This window comes from Oryza sativa, chromosome 5 (assembly GCF_034140825.1).
Source record: "Oryza sativa Japonica Group chromosome 5, ASM3414082v1".
NCBI lineage: Eukaryota > Viridiplantae > Streptophyta > Magnoliopsida > Poales > Poaceae > Oryza > Oryza sativa.
Genome location: NC_089039.1, coordinates 16,554,296 through 16,569,603, shown reverse-complemented (window position 1 = coordinate 16,569,603; position 15,308 = coordinate 16,554,296). Strand labels below are relative to the sequence as shown.

Genomic DNA, 15,308 nt, shown 5'->3' with positions numbered 1-15,308 from the left:
AGGTTGCAATTTTGTTAGAATTTTATCTTTTTTGTTATTTTCTATGTAGAATGAATTTGAAGATGCGACTTTGCACGTAGATGTAATACTATTGAAAGTACATGTATGAATTTTTCTAGAATTTTTTATGATAATTTTTAGTTGGTGTATACGATGTGTACACGCGAGGGCCTGTGTGTATAGGATACGTTTCCATTATTGTGACCCAAGAGTGAGCTTGCCATCACATAAATCCAATCGAGTCCCTTTCACTAGGGGGGCGACTCTTCTGAGACAACAGCAAATGACTAGGAGTCAAACAGATCCTTTGGTCCAAGAATCATTTCCATCCCCTTCTTGACCAATATTGAGCCCTCTCTCAATGTAGATTGCCTCGGAGTTTGTGGTGTTTGACTCCATAGATAATGCACCCAGTGGGAAAAAAAAGAGAGAAACTAGACCCTACGAAAACACACACCCCTTAGAAAAAGTGCCCATCTAGCTTTATACTAACATCTAAAAAAGAACAAATGTATCGTGTTCATATTGACACTTAAGAGTTCCCTTCAAAAAAAATATTAATATTGAAACTTAGAGCAAGTTAAATAGTATGGTTAATTGCTAGCTATAATAATTGACCCATCTCTTTTACGATTAATTGTAGAGCTTGTCATAGTTCCTGCTATAGCTTTCTTTTTTAACTTTGTTTTTTTGGCAAGATACTAGTACCTTGCATTCTTGCAACCAATAATTCTCATTCATGTATATGTTCGTAATGGATAAAATTAGAATATTATCAAAGCATTTTGCAGTGCAAATCTATATAAGTGTATTTGACCGCGAAAAACTATTTTGCTTACTCTTATAAGAAAAATGGCTCTTTCACAGTAGACATGAGTATATACTTCTTTAAATTTTGGAACAAAAATATGTTTCCATAAATTTTTAAAAATATATTAAGTCGTGGAGAAACTTGAAGACCAGCAAAACGTGTAGGCCCAGCTAAAAATTCTCTTCTCTACAGCCTAGTAGGCGCAACTAATGCACTAGGAGAAGCTTTCGTAGCTTGGGCCAAAAGCCCACAAAAGTGTAAGGCCTGAATAGTTATCGCAGCTTAAGCCATAGTGGGCCACCTTGCCGAATTTAGTGGGGCCCGGATTAAGCCACACGATACCGTAGCGCGCCCGTCCAAGATTGAGTGGGCCGTAAGTTTTGCGTCGAGTCAGAGTCCTATTCAAAGTCTAGTTTTTGTCACTTCTTCAGATGGAAAAAAAGTACACCGAATGTCCTTTAACTTGTCATCGAATTAAAAAATCGTCCCTCAATCGCAAAATCAGATATATGATATCTTAACTTATAAAACCGTCCGCTTTACATTCTTCGATGGTTTTGACTCCGGTTTTATCCAATGTGACGGGTGAGTCAGCGTGGACACCACATGTCAGGACGCCACGCCATCGGGCTCTCTTTCCCCTCCTCTCCCTTCCTCCTCCTCCTCCTCTCTCTCTCTCACTCATCTCCCTGGACAGGCCGGCCGGCGGTGGTGGCGCGACCGCGTGCCTCGCCGGGGAGACCGGCCAGCGAGTACCGGCGCCAGCTCGGCTCCGCCGTCGACATGCCGCTCGACGCCGACGTCTTCCGCGCCCCGCCCGGCCACAATGCGCCCCAGCAGGTAACCCGCACTCTGCACTGCCTGTTCTTTTCTGCATCGCGGAAGGAAGACATCGATAGACTCCTCCGGGGTGTCGTCGGGTTTCGAAGCCCTCGATTTATTTCCAGCATCTGTGCAGCTTCGGAGAAATCAAATGGTCCCGCTTGTTCCTTTTTGTGATCGATGCTTGAGATAGTAGCGTCCTGCATCTGTTCGTGATTCGTGACTCGTAAGCCGCACTTCGATTACTATAGATTGTAATATACTCTCTCATTCCAAAGGTTTAAGACCTATTTCATTCTTTGATTTTTTCCAAAAGTCTAAGTTCTATTTATAGTTATTATATTCTAAATTAAATTGTTGATAGGAATTAAGAAGTCATTTTAGTGTTTATTGGTTTTATCACATGATGAATAAATTAATTGTTTATTGGTCTTGATGAAAAAGAAATAGGAATTAAACTTTTGGAAGGAGGGAGTACTACTACTAGTACGGAGTATTTTGCTTTTCGTTCTGTACTCGCGCTGGTCCTGCTGAGTGCTGAGTGGTGGTCATCCATTTGCATATGCTTGTGTCATGGTGTCTCCATGCTGATGAAACAAGCGCCAGACCGGCGACTGCGGCGGCCACTTGGAGTGCGGCGGCAAGCCGCCGGCGACGCTGTTTTGTAGGTCTCTCATCTTGTTACCAAATTAAAAATCATCCTTTAACCCAAAAAGCAGCCGCAAGCAGGTGTGACGAGAGCAACAACTTGGGAGGCGACGGCGAGCAACGGCGGCTTGGCAAAGTTGAGGATTTTGCTCAAATCGATCGATCGGCCGGCTCGGCGAAATGGTGCTTTCTCATTTGTGATTACTGATTATTGTAGTTGAACATGTAGAGCTAATTAATTTCATTGGTCCGGTCCTATCAGTTGTAGACATAGATGATAGATGTATTTATCATTAACATCGATGTATTCATATTCATTGATTATATCTAATAAAAGGATTGACATCTATTTATGTGTTTGTAATGGCTGAACTTGCAATGACTTCCTTCCGATAAAGAAACCATTCTCATGCTCAAGATCAAATCTTTATATTCTCGAAGAGGTACTCTGTTTCGTTAACATCATATACTATACACAGTACTCTGTTTTTCACCTTCAGTTTCATGATTTTCAGAAATAAAAAGAAAAAAAACTCTGTTTTTCCTCCTTCAGAACTGATCCCTTGTCCCTCATCAATAAAATCCTTTAGAACAAACGGAAGAACTGGACATTGTGTAAAACCCTTCAAAAGTTCAGGGATTGGCACTAAGCTGCAGATACTAACATTTACAGAAATCAGAATCACCATGGCAAATAAGCTCAGATTTCTGCTCGAATTTTGAGACTAACCCAAACAAGTACCAAAATCAAGATTCACATTCACCCGGTTAAACCCTCAACCCCCGCGCGCGTGCTGACAACGCTATGTCGCGCTGACGTCAGCCATTTCTATATATTGAAATCCCGCCTTGCCGACGCGATCCACTCGCACCTGCTCTCTTCTGCTCCCCCTCCCCATCTCGAATCCTCTCGCCCACGCTTCCTTCCTCCCAAAAACCCTAAATTCTTCAGCTGCTGCGCGCGATCGAGATGATGATGACGCTGTCGGCTGCTGGCGCGGATGGGCTCCTCCCGGGCCTCAGGTTCAATCCCCTGAGCGCGCCGCCGCCATGGATGCTTCTCGCGGATCACGGCCGGGGCGACGAGGCCGCGTTCTTGGAGGACGCGCGGGCCAAGAACGCCAATGGGAAGCGCCAGAATCACACCGCCGATGGCGGAGGGTTCTGGCAGGGGAAGCGGATGTGCGTCGGTGGCCCTGATGACGGCGGCGGCGGCGGCGGTGGTTTGGCTTTCTTGCCGCCGACGATCTTTCCCTCGCCACCACCTGCTCGCCATTGCTCGACGCCGCTGTCCCCATCCTCACCGCCGTTTCAGCCGAGAGGACTGCTCGTCCGGTGGGCGCCGCCGCCTGCTCCCCGCTGCTCGACGCCACTTTCGCCTTACTCGCCGCCATTTCGTCCGGCGAGGCTGATCGTGAGGTGGGCGCGGCCGCCGCCGGGGTGGCACAAGCTGAACTTCGACGGATCGGTGTTCCACGACGGGTCCCGACAAGCGAGCATCGGCGGCGTCATCCGCGGGTGCGACGGCGGCGTCGTGCTGGCCTTCGCCGAGACGACGGAGCACCGGGGGGTGGGCGTGGTGGAGGCCCGCGCCATGATGCGGGGCCTGAGGCTCGCGCTGTCGTGCGGCGTGGACCGGCTCGTGGTGGAGGGCGACGACCTGGTGCTGGTCGAGCTCCTGCGCGGCGAGAAGCCGCACACGAGGATCCCGGCGGCGATGCACGAGGAGATTCTCTCCCTCCTCCGCCGCTTCGCCGAGGTGGAGGTGCGGCATATCTACCGGGAGGGAAACTCGGTGGCTCACACACTCTGCCGGCAGGCGTACGTGTGTCCCGGCATTTGGTCGGAGGGAGGAGGAGGGATGCCGGCGGTCGTCTGGGACAAGGTGGACGATGATCGACGCGGCGTGGTGCACGAGCGCCTCCGCAAGAAGAAGACGAAGTGAAGTCGTCAAGACTGAAGAAGAACAAGAAGCACTGACGCAATTCGAGAGTCAAAGATTCTGCTCAGCTCGAAGACTTTCCACTTTGTGATTTTTATTGTATAGATAGATTTGTAGTTGTACATTTAGTGTAGTTAAGTTGTAGATAGATGTAGTAAAAGGTAATTATTTATTGTATGTAAAAATTTATCATTATTAACTAATAATAACATTGATGTAATTAATCACTGATTTTGAAAAGAATAAACTTTTATGTGTGGTCTTCCTTGTTGTGATTCGCGCGTGTTGGCGGCGATGGATTTGTTGGCGCGTGCCGGTGTGTGGCGCTGCCATGGGCGTTGGGCCTCTATGTGGGCTGCCTGATTGGGCCCTCTCGGCTGGGAGAGTGGCTGACTGCTATTGTCCCATGGGCGGATCGATCAAGATTCAAGAACTGAACTCTTGATTCTCCACCTCAAAATCTGGTTCTCTGATTCTCTACCCCTCTGATCCCCTGTTTCTTGCTAATCTATTGCTTATTCCCACCTTACACTTCTATTTCCCCCAATTTCTATCCTCAGTTACTAAGTATTTGCATTTGGAGGTGGATTTATCTCTTGTGCTTGTGCTTGATTTGTTGAGAATTAAGCGGGTTCTTGACAATATTGTATCAGGGCCGTCGATTTGTGGGGTTTCTGGTGTTGAGATGGTGTGTGATAGCACCGATGGCCAGAGAAGCGGTCAACAGCTTGATGGAGGTGCTTCCGAACGTGATGCCCACCACCTGTTCGGTGAAATGCCGAGCCAATTGGGACATGACTCAAGTGCTGTTCTTCACGTCGCTGTGAGCCATGGTCTATTCCCGGTGACCCACGAGGTGCTTAGTCAGGTCTATGACGCCTATGGTGCAGTGGCAGTGCAGGTGCTTGCCGTGAGCTTGGGGCATTGAGGCTCTCATCTGATTCTAGACTCTAGTCAAGCTACGACACCGGGAAGGTTCGGTCTGCCACTAATGGACGCAACGTCTATGATGGGTGCTGCCTGCTTTGATGTCCAGCGTGCGCAGCTCTTCCCTCGGAACGGGGCTGACGTGACACCCACCAAGAGTTCGGCGTCGGGAACAAGTGGCACCATCACCAAACCAGTAGCTGAGAGCACCGCAGTTGCAGTAGAACACGTGTTCCCAGCCACCCCGGCCTCATCTGCACCCTTAATTTCATCGACGGCCATGATGACACCGATTTCCCTCACCATGACCAAGGAGGCTGATGCTGACATGGGCAAGGTAATTTTAAAAAAAAACAACTCCATTGTAGAATTTACATTGATTAATAGAGTTATTGAAAAAAAATATTCCATCTCAACAAAATAACGCAGTTACTAATCTTCTAGGTATGGTAGATCTCAGAAAAAATGGAGATTAAGAGCTATATCTCTGAATGTTCAGATTTGGTTTTACCTCCGGTTATAGTACTAAATCAATGAAGATTGTTAACTCGTTAGTTCAGCTGGCCTCTAATTATCTGAAATTGTTCAGGCATTGACCTTTGCATATCTCTATCTGGTTCCCCTTCTTTGATTTACTAGTTCCCTGTGGAAAACAGCAGACAAAACACACAAAAAAGTGTCATGCTTAGAACATGTGGGGACTCAATGTCTAAAAAAAAAAAATCAGTTTTGTGTGTTTTACCTCAATAGTGCATTACTGAAAACTTTTTGACGAAGAAGGTAGAGCCAGCTCTACCTTATAGTCATTTCATTAATAGAAACGAGATTCAAAGTTACAAGATTTTAGGTTAAGTGAGATAGAGAAAAGGAAAGAAACAAGAAGATTACAGAGATACAGGGTGAGAGGAAAAATAAAGAAATAAAATAAAAAAAAGGGGGTGGGGGTGGATTTACAGGGGTATAAACAGCAGGCTGTTGCCTATGACGCACACCAAGATTGAATTTCGTGGCTAGTTCCTGTGTTGCTTCGCAGACACCATAGCTTTAGGGTATCACAGATTTGTTGTGTGATGTTCTGAATATGGTCCATGTGTCTTTCGAAGACCATGTTGTTTCGCGATTTCCACAGCGTGTAAGCACATGCTGCAAACCAGATTGGTTCTAACCTTTTTGTTGATTGGGTCCTGTCAATGACTGCTTGGATGAAGTCAGAGATTGTTTCAGATCTGTTGGCCGAATGCATAAGTCCTAGTCTTTTCCAAAGGTTGTTTGCATTTCTGCATCTTAGGATAATGCGGTCCGCTGATTCCAGGGCCAGGCAGATTGGGCAGTGGGGATCATTACTCCATTTTTTGTTGACCATATTGGCTTTGGTATTTAATCTGTCTCTAAAAGCTAGCCACAGGAATACCTTGCAGTTCTGAGGAATTGTGTAGATCCATATGTAATCAGCCGGATTCCAAAGGGATCCATGAAAAAGTCAGCAGTCTATAAGCATTTGCCGTTGAGATCAAAGGCTTGGGATACAGGAGTTCTCTTGTGTCTGCTGTCTCTGGAGAGGGGCTTATAGTTTGTAGGTTTTGTAATAGTGCTTGTAACTCTGTTTCTGCCTGGTAGGAGAGGTTGGGATGGAGTTGTAGCTGCCAAGTATTGTGACTAAATTGTGATTCAACTGCGCACTCTTTGTTTATGGCAAAAGAGAACAGAACTGGGTAGGTATATTCCAGATGTTGTGGCATCCATTGGTCTTTCCAAAATAGAGTTGTTCTGCCATTCCCAAGCTTTACCTGTGCTACTGAGCTTAGGATCTGGAAGTGAGACAGAATTAGCTTCCAGGTTGGCGTGTCATTGTTTCTGGGCTTCAGTTGAATTGTGCTCTGTAAATATTTCTGGCGAAACCATTTGGCCATTGGATCGTTGGAGTCTGTAAGTACCCTATTTGCTAATTTTAAAATCAGTGCTGTGTTATGTGCCCTCAAGTCTCTGATCCCCAAACCTCCCTGCTGTTTTTGTAGCAGTACAGTCTTCCAAGCCACAAGACAGTGACCTCCCTTTATGGATTTTTCTCCTTGCCAAAGAAAGGCACGTTTGATCTTGTCAATTGCTTCAATTGATTTTTCTGGCCAAATACAACAGGACATGTAGTAGGTTGGGATTGCCGAGATGATTGAATTTATCATGGTGAGTCTTCCTCCTTTAGATAGAGGCATCCATCCAGCCAGATACTTGTCGACCTTTGAGATGACTGGTAGCAGCATATTGTGTGTACTTTTTGTGGTTGATAGGGGTAATCCAAGATAGCTGCATGGCAGTGAGCTTGTTGGGCATTGTAGAATCTGTGTCACCATTTCCTTGGATTCTTCAGCTAGGTGTATTGGCACCAAGGTGCTTTTGTGGTAGTTGATTTGCAGGCCTGAGAACCTTGTAAAAGAATCCAAAATCTCCTTCAGTGCTGTTGCTTGATCTGTTTCCCCTTTTAACAGAATTAGGGTGCCGTCTGCGTATTGTAACGTTGGTGGTGCCCCGTCGATATCTAGAGGGTGTTTTAAGACCCCTGTGTTGTAGGCTTGCTGAATCATCTTTTGAAGCACATCGGCAACCAGAATGAAAAGATAGGGTGATAGAGGGTCTCCTTGTCGAACTCATCTTTTGTATTATATATGTTCTCCTTTTTGTCCATTGATGATAATCTGAGCCTTGCCTGAACATAAGAGTGTCTTGGTCCAACCAATCCATTTCTCCGGGAAACCTCTCGTTTCAAGAACTCTAAACAAAGCATCCCAGCTGACAGTGTCAAAAGCCTTGTAAAAGTCCAATTTGAGAACTAACATTGGTTTTTTGTTCTTTAGGGCTGATTGTACTAGCTCTGAGGCGAAGATTAGATTTTCCGTGATTGATCTGCCTTTAATGAAGCCTGACTGCATAGGGTCAATCAGCTTTGGTATTTCCTTCTGCAACCTGATTGTGATAGTTTTGCTGATAAGTTTTGGTACACTGTGCAATAGTGAAATAGGTCTGAAGTCTTTAATCTGAACTGCTGTTGCTATCTTCGGTAAGAGGGTAATATATGAATGATTAACACCAGAGAGGTCGATGCTGTTGTTGAACAGGTCTTGAAAAATTGCTTGCAGATCAGGAAGTAATTTATTGACAAATTTTTTGTAGAATTCGTTTGTGAATCCGTCAGGTCCAGAGCTCTTGTTATTTGGTGCACTGTGAATGACCTTGGTAATCTCTTCTCTGGTGAAAGGCAGACACAGATCCTGTAGGTTTTCTGGCTGAGGGTAAAGCTGAGATAGAGCAAAGTCTCTGTCTGATGAAGAAGATTCACTGAATATCTGTCGGAAGAAAGAAGTTGCAATGGTCAGTTTCTGGCTATTGTCGTAGAATTCAACCCCATTATCAATCAGCAATCTGATGGAATTTTTTTGTCTATTTACTGATGCCACTGTATGATAAAACTTTGTGTTTTCGTCTCCCAGGGTGCAGAATCTGATCGGGCCCTTCTTTTCCATTTTAGTGTGATGTGGCCGTTCAGTCCTGTGACGTTTGTTTGCAGCCTTTGTCGAAGATAGAATTCCAGATCAGTTAGTTGACGGCATTCCTCAATCTTGTCCAGGTAGTCCAGAGTGTCTTTATTGGCTGCCAGAAGCGTTGGAAGGTTTCGTTTATTTCTGTTCCAGAATCTTGCATTGGCTCGCAGGCGTCTGAGTTTGTGGTTGAAACGGGGGATCGCTGTCATTGTTCTAGTTCCTCTGCTCCAGCTAGCTTCGGCCATAGAGATGAAGTCTGGTGTTTGTAACCAATAGTTCTCCAGACGGAATATATCTGATTTTGTCCAGTTATCTGAGAACTCTGCTAGGATCGGTATGTGGTCAGAAGTTGTAGCCACCAATGCCCTAGCTGATGTGGCTGTGAAAGCTTGAGCCCAGTTGGTATCAATGAGCACTCTATCTAATTTTACCAAAGTAGGACATCTTTTATTGGACCAGGTGAACTTTCTATTTGGAATGTCAATGTCTAATAACCCAACTTCATTTACCAGTAGTTGAAATCCTCCATTCCTCTTGTATTTAAATTGTTATTATTCTTTTCATGGGGTAAACGATAAATGTTGAAGTCTCAGATACACATCCAAGGTTCTTGATTTGCTGATGTAAACGTTGTGAGGTTATCAAAGAGTTCTTGTTTTGCTGATCTAAACTGTGTTACTTGTTATGAACAGTGGGAACTCAATCTGTGGGAACTAAATGTCTCGAAAATTCAGTTTTGTGTGTTTTACCTCCCTAGTGCATTACTGAAAACTATGACTTGTTGCGTCAGTAGTTCAGTTCAGTTTTCCCAGTACTGAAAACATTGATAAACCATTCACTATATATAGCACTGGATTAGCACTATAGAAGATACTTGTAATTGATAGTTCCATGCTTGTTTTACCATCCACGGTACAACCCTATTCATCCATTGAGATGAAGGTAAGCGCCCGTTGCAGAGATTTTTTCTGGTTTGGCAGTGAATTTGAATCCACCGTGCTTAATTGTTTTTCTTTTTTGGGCTGTTGGCTCTGCTTTGGGACCTATAGGTGAACGGCCTTCCAGTGTCGTAGTGGAGGGCTACGGTGGATTGGCTCGATTCAGTGCGCGGCGGTTCCGGCGAAGTCCGGCCGTAGAGAGCTCTCTGTTGAGAGAGAGCTCTTGGATCAGTTTGGTGTGGGCAATTGACAGACAAATACCATGGAAATTGTCAACATGACGACGATACACATATTTGTTGAGAGCTGAGCTTGCTGCAAAGCTTCGATTTTTTTTTTCATCTAGCTGCAGGCAATAGAAATATATAGTGGTAACAACTGGGTAGTTTTCATCTGCATCATTTTCATCTAGCTGTTGTAACAACGTTCGCTCCAGGGCTCCAGGCCGCTTCGTACCTTGGGGCAGAAGCCCAGAAAGGTGTTAGGCCGGCCTGTTTCTGATACGAGCGAGCCTCATTGTTTTTGGGCCAGACTTGCCTATTTTACATGGGCCGATCGGTATTATGTCCAAGGAAAAAGTACACCGAAGGTCCCTCAACTTGTCGTCGAGTTATAAAAACATCCTCCAACCACAAAACCAGATATCCAACTTCCCTTAATTAATCAAAACCGGTCAGAGCAGATCCTTTGGTGGTTTTAACACTGGTTTTGTCTTACGTGACGGCTAAGTTAGCATGGGACCCACGTGGGCCCCACATGTCAGGGTGCTGAGTCACAATAGGTCCCTTCCTCCTCTCTCTCTCACTCTTGTGACCACGTCGGACAAGCATTCCGCTACGGCGAGATGGCGCAGGCGACGTACGACGCCTTCAACCGCGAGAAGCTCTCGCCGCATGCGGGCCTCTCGAGGTTCGCCATACGCCGCTTCTTCGAGTGGGCGCAGCTGCGGGGCCACGCCGCGGCGTACCGCGTCACCAGGTTCCTGTACGCGACGTCGTGCGTCGCCGTGCCGGTAATGGCCACAACAAGGACAGTGCTCGAGATCAGGTAATGGCCGGAGTAGCGCGGCACTGTCACCTGCAACATTGTTACTGATCGACATGGATGTTGCCATGCAGGTGTTGAGCGAGGTGGCGAGGCTGGTGAGCATGTATCAGGACGAGGAGCTGAGCATCACGGCGACGGGACACAACCTCGGCGCCGCACTCGCGACGCTGAACGCGTTCGACATCGTCGCCAACGGATACAACAGGCACCCCGGTCACCGCGTTCGTATTCGCCAACCCGCACGTCGGCGGGCACGGCTTCAAGAGTCGCTTCGACGGCGCACGTGGCCTTGGCCTCCGCCTCCTCCGCGTCCACAACGCACGCGACGTCGTCCCCAGGTACTCGACGGCGCCGCCGAACCGCGGCGTGGGCACCGAGCTGGCGATCGACACGGGCGAGTCGCCGTACCTGAGAAGGCTCGCGAACGAGCTGGTGTGGCACAAACTCGATAGCTACCTGCACGGCGTGGCCGGCGCGCGCGGCGGTGAGGCCGGGCGGTTCAAGCTCGCCGCGAACGCTGGCGAACAAGGCCTACGGCGCGCTGGGCGAGGAGCACGCTCGAAATCAACGGGCGGCGGCGAGCGGGGCTGAGCGGCGGCCGGCGGCGTGCGAGCGCGCGGAAGCCGACGGAGCAGAGCGGCGGTGGGCGAGCGCGTGGCAGAGGGCGGAGCGAAGCGGTGGCGCGGAGCGGCGGGCAAGCGCGCGGTGGCCGACGGAGCGGAACGGCGGCGGTCTGCCGCCGGGGGAGGAGCTGGGCGAGGGCGGCAGCCACCGAGCCACCGCCTCCTCTGGGCCCCGCCTTCGAGCTCCTCGCCGACGACCGCGGCCACCCCACCTCCTCCCTTTCCACGCGGTGGTGCTCGCCGGCGACGGTGGATTTGGACTTGGGAGGAGCTCGCCGGCCTCCCCGTGCCTCCGCCAATTCCGCCTCCGCCGTGTCTTGCTCACTCGCTTGCTCGCTCGCTGGCCTCTGCCGTAGGCCTCGGAGCCGCCATGCTTCCCCGTGACCGCCGTCGCGGCGCCGCGCCCCTCCTCTCCCGCGGCAAAGAAGATTGAGGGAGAGAGAAAGGAAGGGAGAGAAGAGGGGTAGAGAGACGACGTGGCATCCTGATATGTGGGGCCCACGTGGATCCCACACTGACTTAGCCGTCTCGTCAGATAAACCAGGGTCAAAACCATTGAAGGATCTAGTGTGACCAGTTTTGATTAGGCCCCGTTTAGGTCACAAATTTTTTTTCCCAAAAACATCACATCAAATCTTTTTAACACATGCATAGATCATTAAATATAGATAAAAATAAAAACTAATTGCACAGTTAGGGAAAAATCGTGAGACGAATCTTTTGAGCCTAATTAGTCCATGATTAGCCATAAGTGCTATAGTAACCCACATGTACTAATGACGGATTAATTAGGTTCAAAAGATTCGTCTGGTTTCCAAGCGAGTTATAAAATTAGTTTTCTCATTCATGTCCAAAAACCCCTTCCGACATCCGGTCAAACGTCCGATGTGACACCCAAAAATTTATATTTCCCCAACTAAACAGACCCTTAGTTAAGGGATATCGGATATCTGGTTTTGTAGTTTGATGATGTTTGTATAACTCGGTGACAAGTTCAGGGACCTTCGGTGTACTTTTTCCTTTGTCCAACTTGCGGGTCAGTTTTATCTGGGCCGGATCGTGACTGTGACTTGGCCCACACGACAATTCGACGAGTCCCTCAACTTGTCATTGAATTATAAAATCATCCTCCAACCACAAAATCAGATATGAGACATCCCTCAACTTATAAAACCGTTTACTCTAGGTTCTTCGGTAGTTTTGACCCCGGTTTTATCCGACGTGGCTGCTGAGTCAGCGTGAGACTCACGTGGGCCCTACATGTCAGGATGTACAGTCAGCGCCCTATCTCCTTCCCCCGGAAAAAAATTCTGTGCAGACCGGCTGCAAACCCCGCACCGTGCATACCTGATCCAGATTAGCGACGCGTGGACGAGAGAGTGATCCGACGGCGCGCCTGCACAGCTCCATCCGCACCAGGAGAAGGCCCGACTCGGCTCGCTCGCGTCGGCTCCCGCTCGAGCGATCAGCCGGCTTCGCTTCGAGGCGGCAGGGATGCCGTATGCAAACTCGGCTCCAGCAAAAGCGAATCTTTTCCCGGCTTCGTCTTCCTTCGCCAGATCGCCGCCATGCGCACCGTAGCCGCCACCATGACAGGAGGAGGGACCTAGCCGATGATCATGATCATGCATGATGAAATTGCACAACAGGTCAATGATATCTGTGTGTGTTGTAGATTACACAGAACTTCCAGGCGATGACCATGATCATGCATGATGAAATTGCACAACAGGTCAATGATAAAGCTGAACAAGCTTTGATCGTTCCTCAAGTTGGAATGGATTTCGATTTTATTCCAATTACTATGTGACTCAACTGTACTCTTTTACTGTCTTCTGGCTTATGCTCGTCCTCGCCAACCCAGCCGCTGCGGCCTCCACCAAAGACGCCCGATGCTCGTGGTCAGGAGAGATGAGGAGGGGAACACGGTTCGTGCTCGCCTTAGCCAACCCAGCCGCTGCCGTCGTCACCGACGGCGCTCGTGGCCAGGGCCCAGGAGAGAGGCCGTGACGGCGGTAGTAGGCGAGAGGATTATGGGCTAAGCCGATGGCGCCAAGGAGAGGCAATCCCGACAGATGGAGGCGAGATGGGGAAGAAGATCGCGGCGGCAGCGGAAAGGGAAGCAGAGAGAAAATAACGTGAGTGAGCCGTGGAGCCAGTCCATGCGCTTCTAGTTCTAGTCGTGGGAGTCGACGTGAGCGAGTCGAGCTGGGCTTTCTCCTGGTGCGGATGGAGCCGTGCGGGCGCGCCGTCGGATCACTCGCTCGTCCACGTGTCGCCAATCTGGATTGGGTATGCACGGTGCGGGGTTTGCAGCCGGTCTGCACAGAATTTTTTTTCCCTTTCCCCCTCTCTTCCTCCTCTCTCTCTCTCGCTGTTTCTCGTCGCTTCCAGATCGGCGCCCACGCGAGAAGCGGCGGCGACCGCGCGTGTGCCCAGGCGACGACTAGGTCGAGCGCGCGAGGTAGCAGCCGTCGCCGACATCCTCTCTCCTCCACGCTTCCCCTCCCTCATCGGCTTCCCGTCCAAGAAGAAGCGACGGCGGCGGCAACGCCGACGACGGCAGTGGCGGCAGGAAGCAGCAGCGAGGTCGAGCATGCAAGGTAGCAATCGGCGTAGTCTCCTCCCTTCTCTGATTCCCCTCCCTCGTCGGCTTCTCATCCGGGAGGAAGCGGCGACAACGGCCGCGCGTGTGGCTCCAGCTCCGCCACCGCGGTCGCCGGAGAAATAGGCGCTCACGTCAGGGCTCGCCGGCATGCTCTGCAGGCTCCGGCTCAGGATCTCCATGACGGCACCGTCCAGTTAAAACATGCCGGCCGGTTAAATAGCGTGGAGCTAGCCATTTGTCTGCTTTGATGTGGACGGATCACAAGGAATTTTGCAAAGGTTAATTTAGTGTCTGGTTCTTCTAAGTGAAATGCAGTGCCAAAACTGAGTGATATGTTCAAGAACACGAAGTTGACATAGTTGTTTTTGGCATTTTTGCATGACAGCTCTGATAAACCAGTGCAAGCACCCAGTGAACTCTGAATAATCGCGGATAAATATTCCAAAGTCTCATCTTGGTGTGATGATTGGAGCATTCTCTCTGAAGCTTTCAACGCATTCGATGAAATATTTGGCATGTAAGCGGCCAGCATGCGTATGTAAGCCACATGCGTATGCCAAGCCGACGAGCTCGCCGGCCTCCCCGCGCCTCCGCCGGCCGCGCGTGTGGCTCCAGCTTCGCCGCCGCGGTCGCCCGCCGCTCCTCCTCGTCGGCGAGCACGGAGAGGAAGCTGACGCCGCCGCCTTGCTCCCCCCGCCAACGCCGCCGCCGCCTTGCTCCCCTGAGCCAACGCCGACGCGTTTCTCCCGCCTCGACGCTGACGCCGGCCTCCACGCATCTTCCCGCCGTCGTCGCCGCGTTCCTCCCGCCTCGTCGCCGGATTTGGACTTGGGAGGAGCTCACCGACCTCCGCCTGCCGCGCGTGTGGCTCCAGCTCCGCCACCGCGGTCGCCCGCCGCTCCTCCTCGTTGGCGAGCACAGAGAGGAGGCTGCCGCCGCCGCCGCTGCCTTGCTTCCCCCGCCACCGGCTTCCTCCCCACCCGTCGGCCGGCGGTGCCGTCCTGTCTGGAGCCCCAGAGAGAAGAAGAGTGAGAGAGAGAAGAGTATGGGAGAGAAGAGGGGAAAGAAAGAGGAGGCTGACGTGGACAGGCGTGGGGCTTATGTGAATCAAAACCGTCAAGAGACTTGTTGTGACCGGTTTTATATAGTTAAAGGACCCGTATATTTGGTTTTGTGGTTCGAGGATGTTTTTTTATCTCGATGACAAATTGAGGGAACTTTGGTGTACTTTTTCCATTCGACGAAGCGCGCGCCCTGTCGCGTCGTCTCCGAATTCGATTCGAAGTCGCACTGCGGTATCGTCGACTCCAACTCGGACTCGGACTCCGCTTCGAACCCGACCCACCGGCCGACGATAACTAGCGTCTCGCTCGGCTCGTCGGCGGCAAATCATTCTCTCTGTTCGCTCG

General features: G+C 49.7%; 1 protein-coding gene, 3 long non-coding RNA genes and 1 pseudogene across 7 annotated transcripts; all 5 read left to right on the top strand.

Annotated features, from left to right (window-relative positions):
• Positions 1 to 1,447: 1,447 nt before the first annotated feature.
• Positions 1,448 to 2,640, top strand: LOC107281031 (uncharacterized). The gene is made up of 2 exons (XR_001545917.3): positions 1,448 to 1,651; positions 1,770 to 2,640. It is a non-coding gene; the product is annotated as an uncharacterized lncRNA (long non-coding RNA).
• A 527-nt stretch (positions 2,641 to 3,167) lies between these two features.
• On the top strand, positions 3,168 to 4,352 carry LOC112939071 (uncharacterized). Its single transcript, XM_026025796.2, has one exon. The coding sequence runs from the start codon at positions 3,252 to 3,254 to the stop codon at positions 4,224 to 4,226; it is 975 nt and encodes a 324-aa protein (XP_025881581.1). The 5' UTR covers positions 3,168 to 3,251; the 3' UTR covers positions 4,227 to 4,352.
• A 232-nt stretch (positions 4,353 to 4,584) lies between these two features.
• Positions 4,585 to 9,347, top strand: LOC107280831 (uncharacterized). Of its 4 annotated transcripts, none has more exons than XR_010741710.1 (4): positions 4,585 to 5,487; positions 5,595 to 7,076; positions 7,169 to 8,513; positions 8,633 to 9,347. It is a non-coding gene; the product is annotated as an uncharacterized lncRNA (long non-coding RNA). The 4 variants fall into 4 exon arrangements; XR_010741708.1 differs by having other exon boundaries at positions 7,166 to 8,513; XR_010741709.1 differs by having other exon boundaries at positions 5,595 to 7,331; positions 8,000 to 8,513.
• A 1,374-nt stretch (positions 9,348 to 10,721) lies between these two features.
• LOC136356652 (phospholipase A1-II 6-like) lies at positions 10,722 to 11,647 on the top strand (annotated as a pseudogene).
• A 2,085-nt stretch (positions 11,648 to 13,732) lies between these two features.
• Positions 13,733 to 14,362, top strand: LOC136356705 (uncharacterized). The gene is made up of 2 exons (XR_010741620.1): positions 13,733 to 14,177; positions 14,285 to 14,362. It is a non-coding gene; the product is annotated as an uncharacterized lncRNA (long non-coding RNA).
• Positions 14,363 to 15,308: the final 946 nt, after the last annotated feature.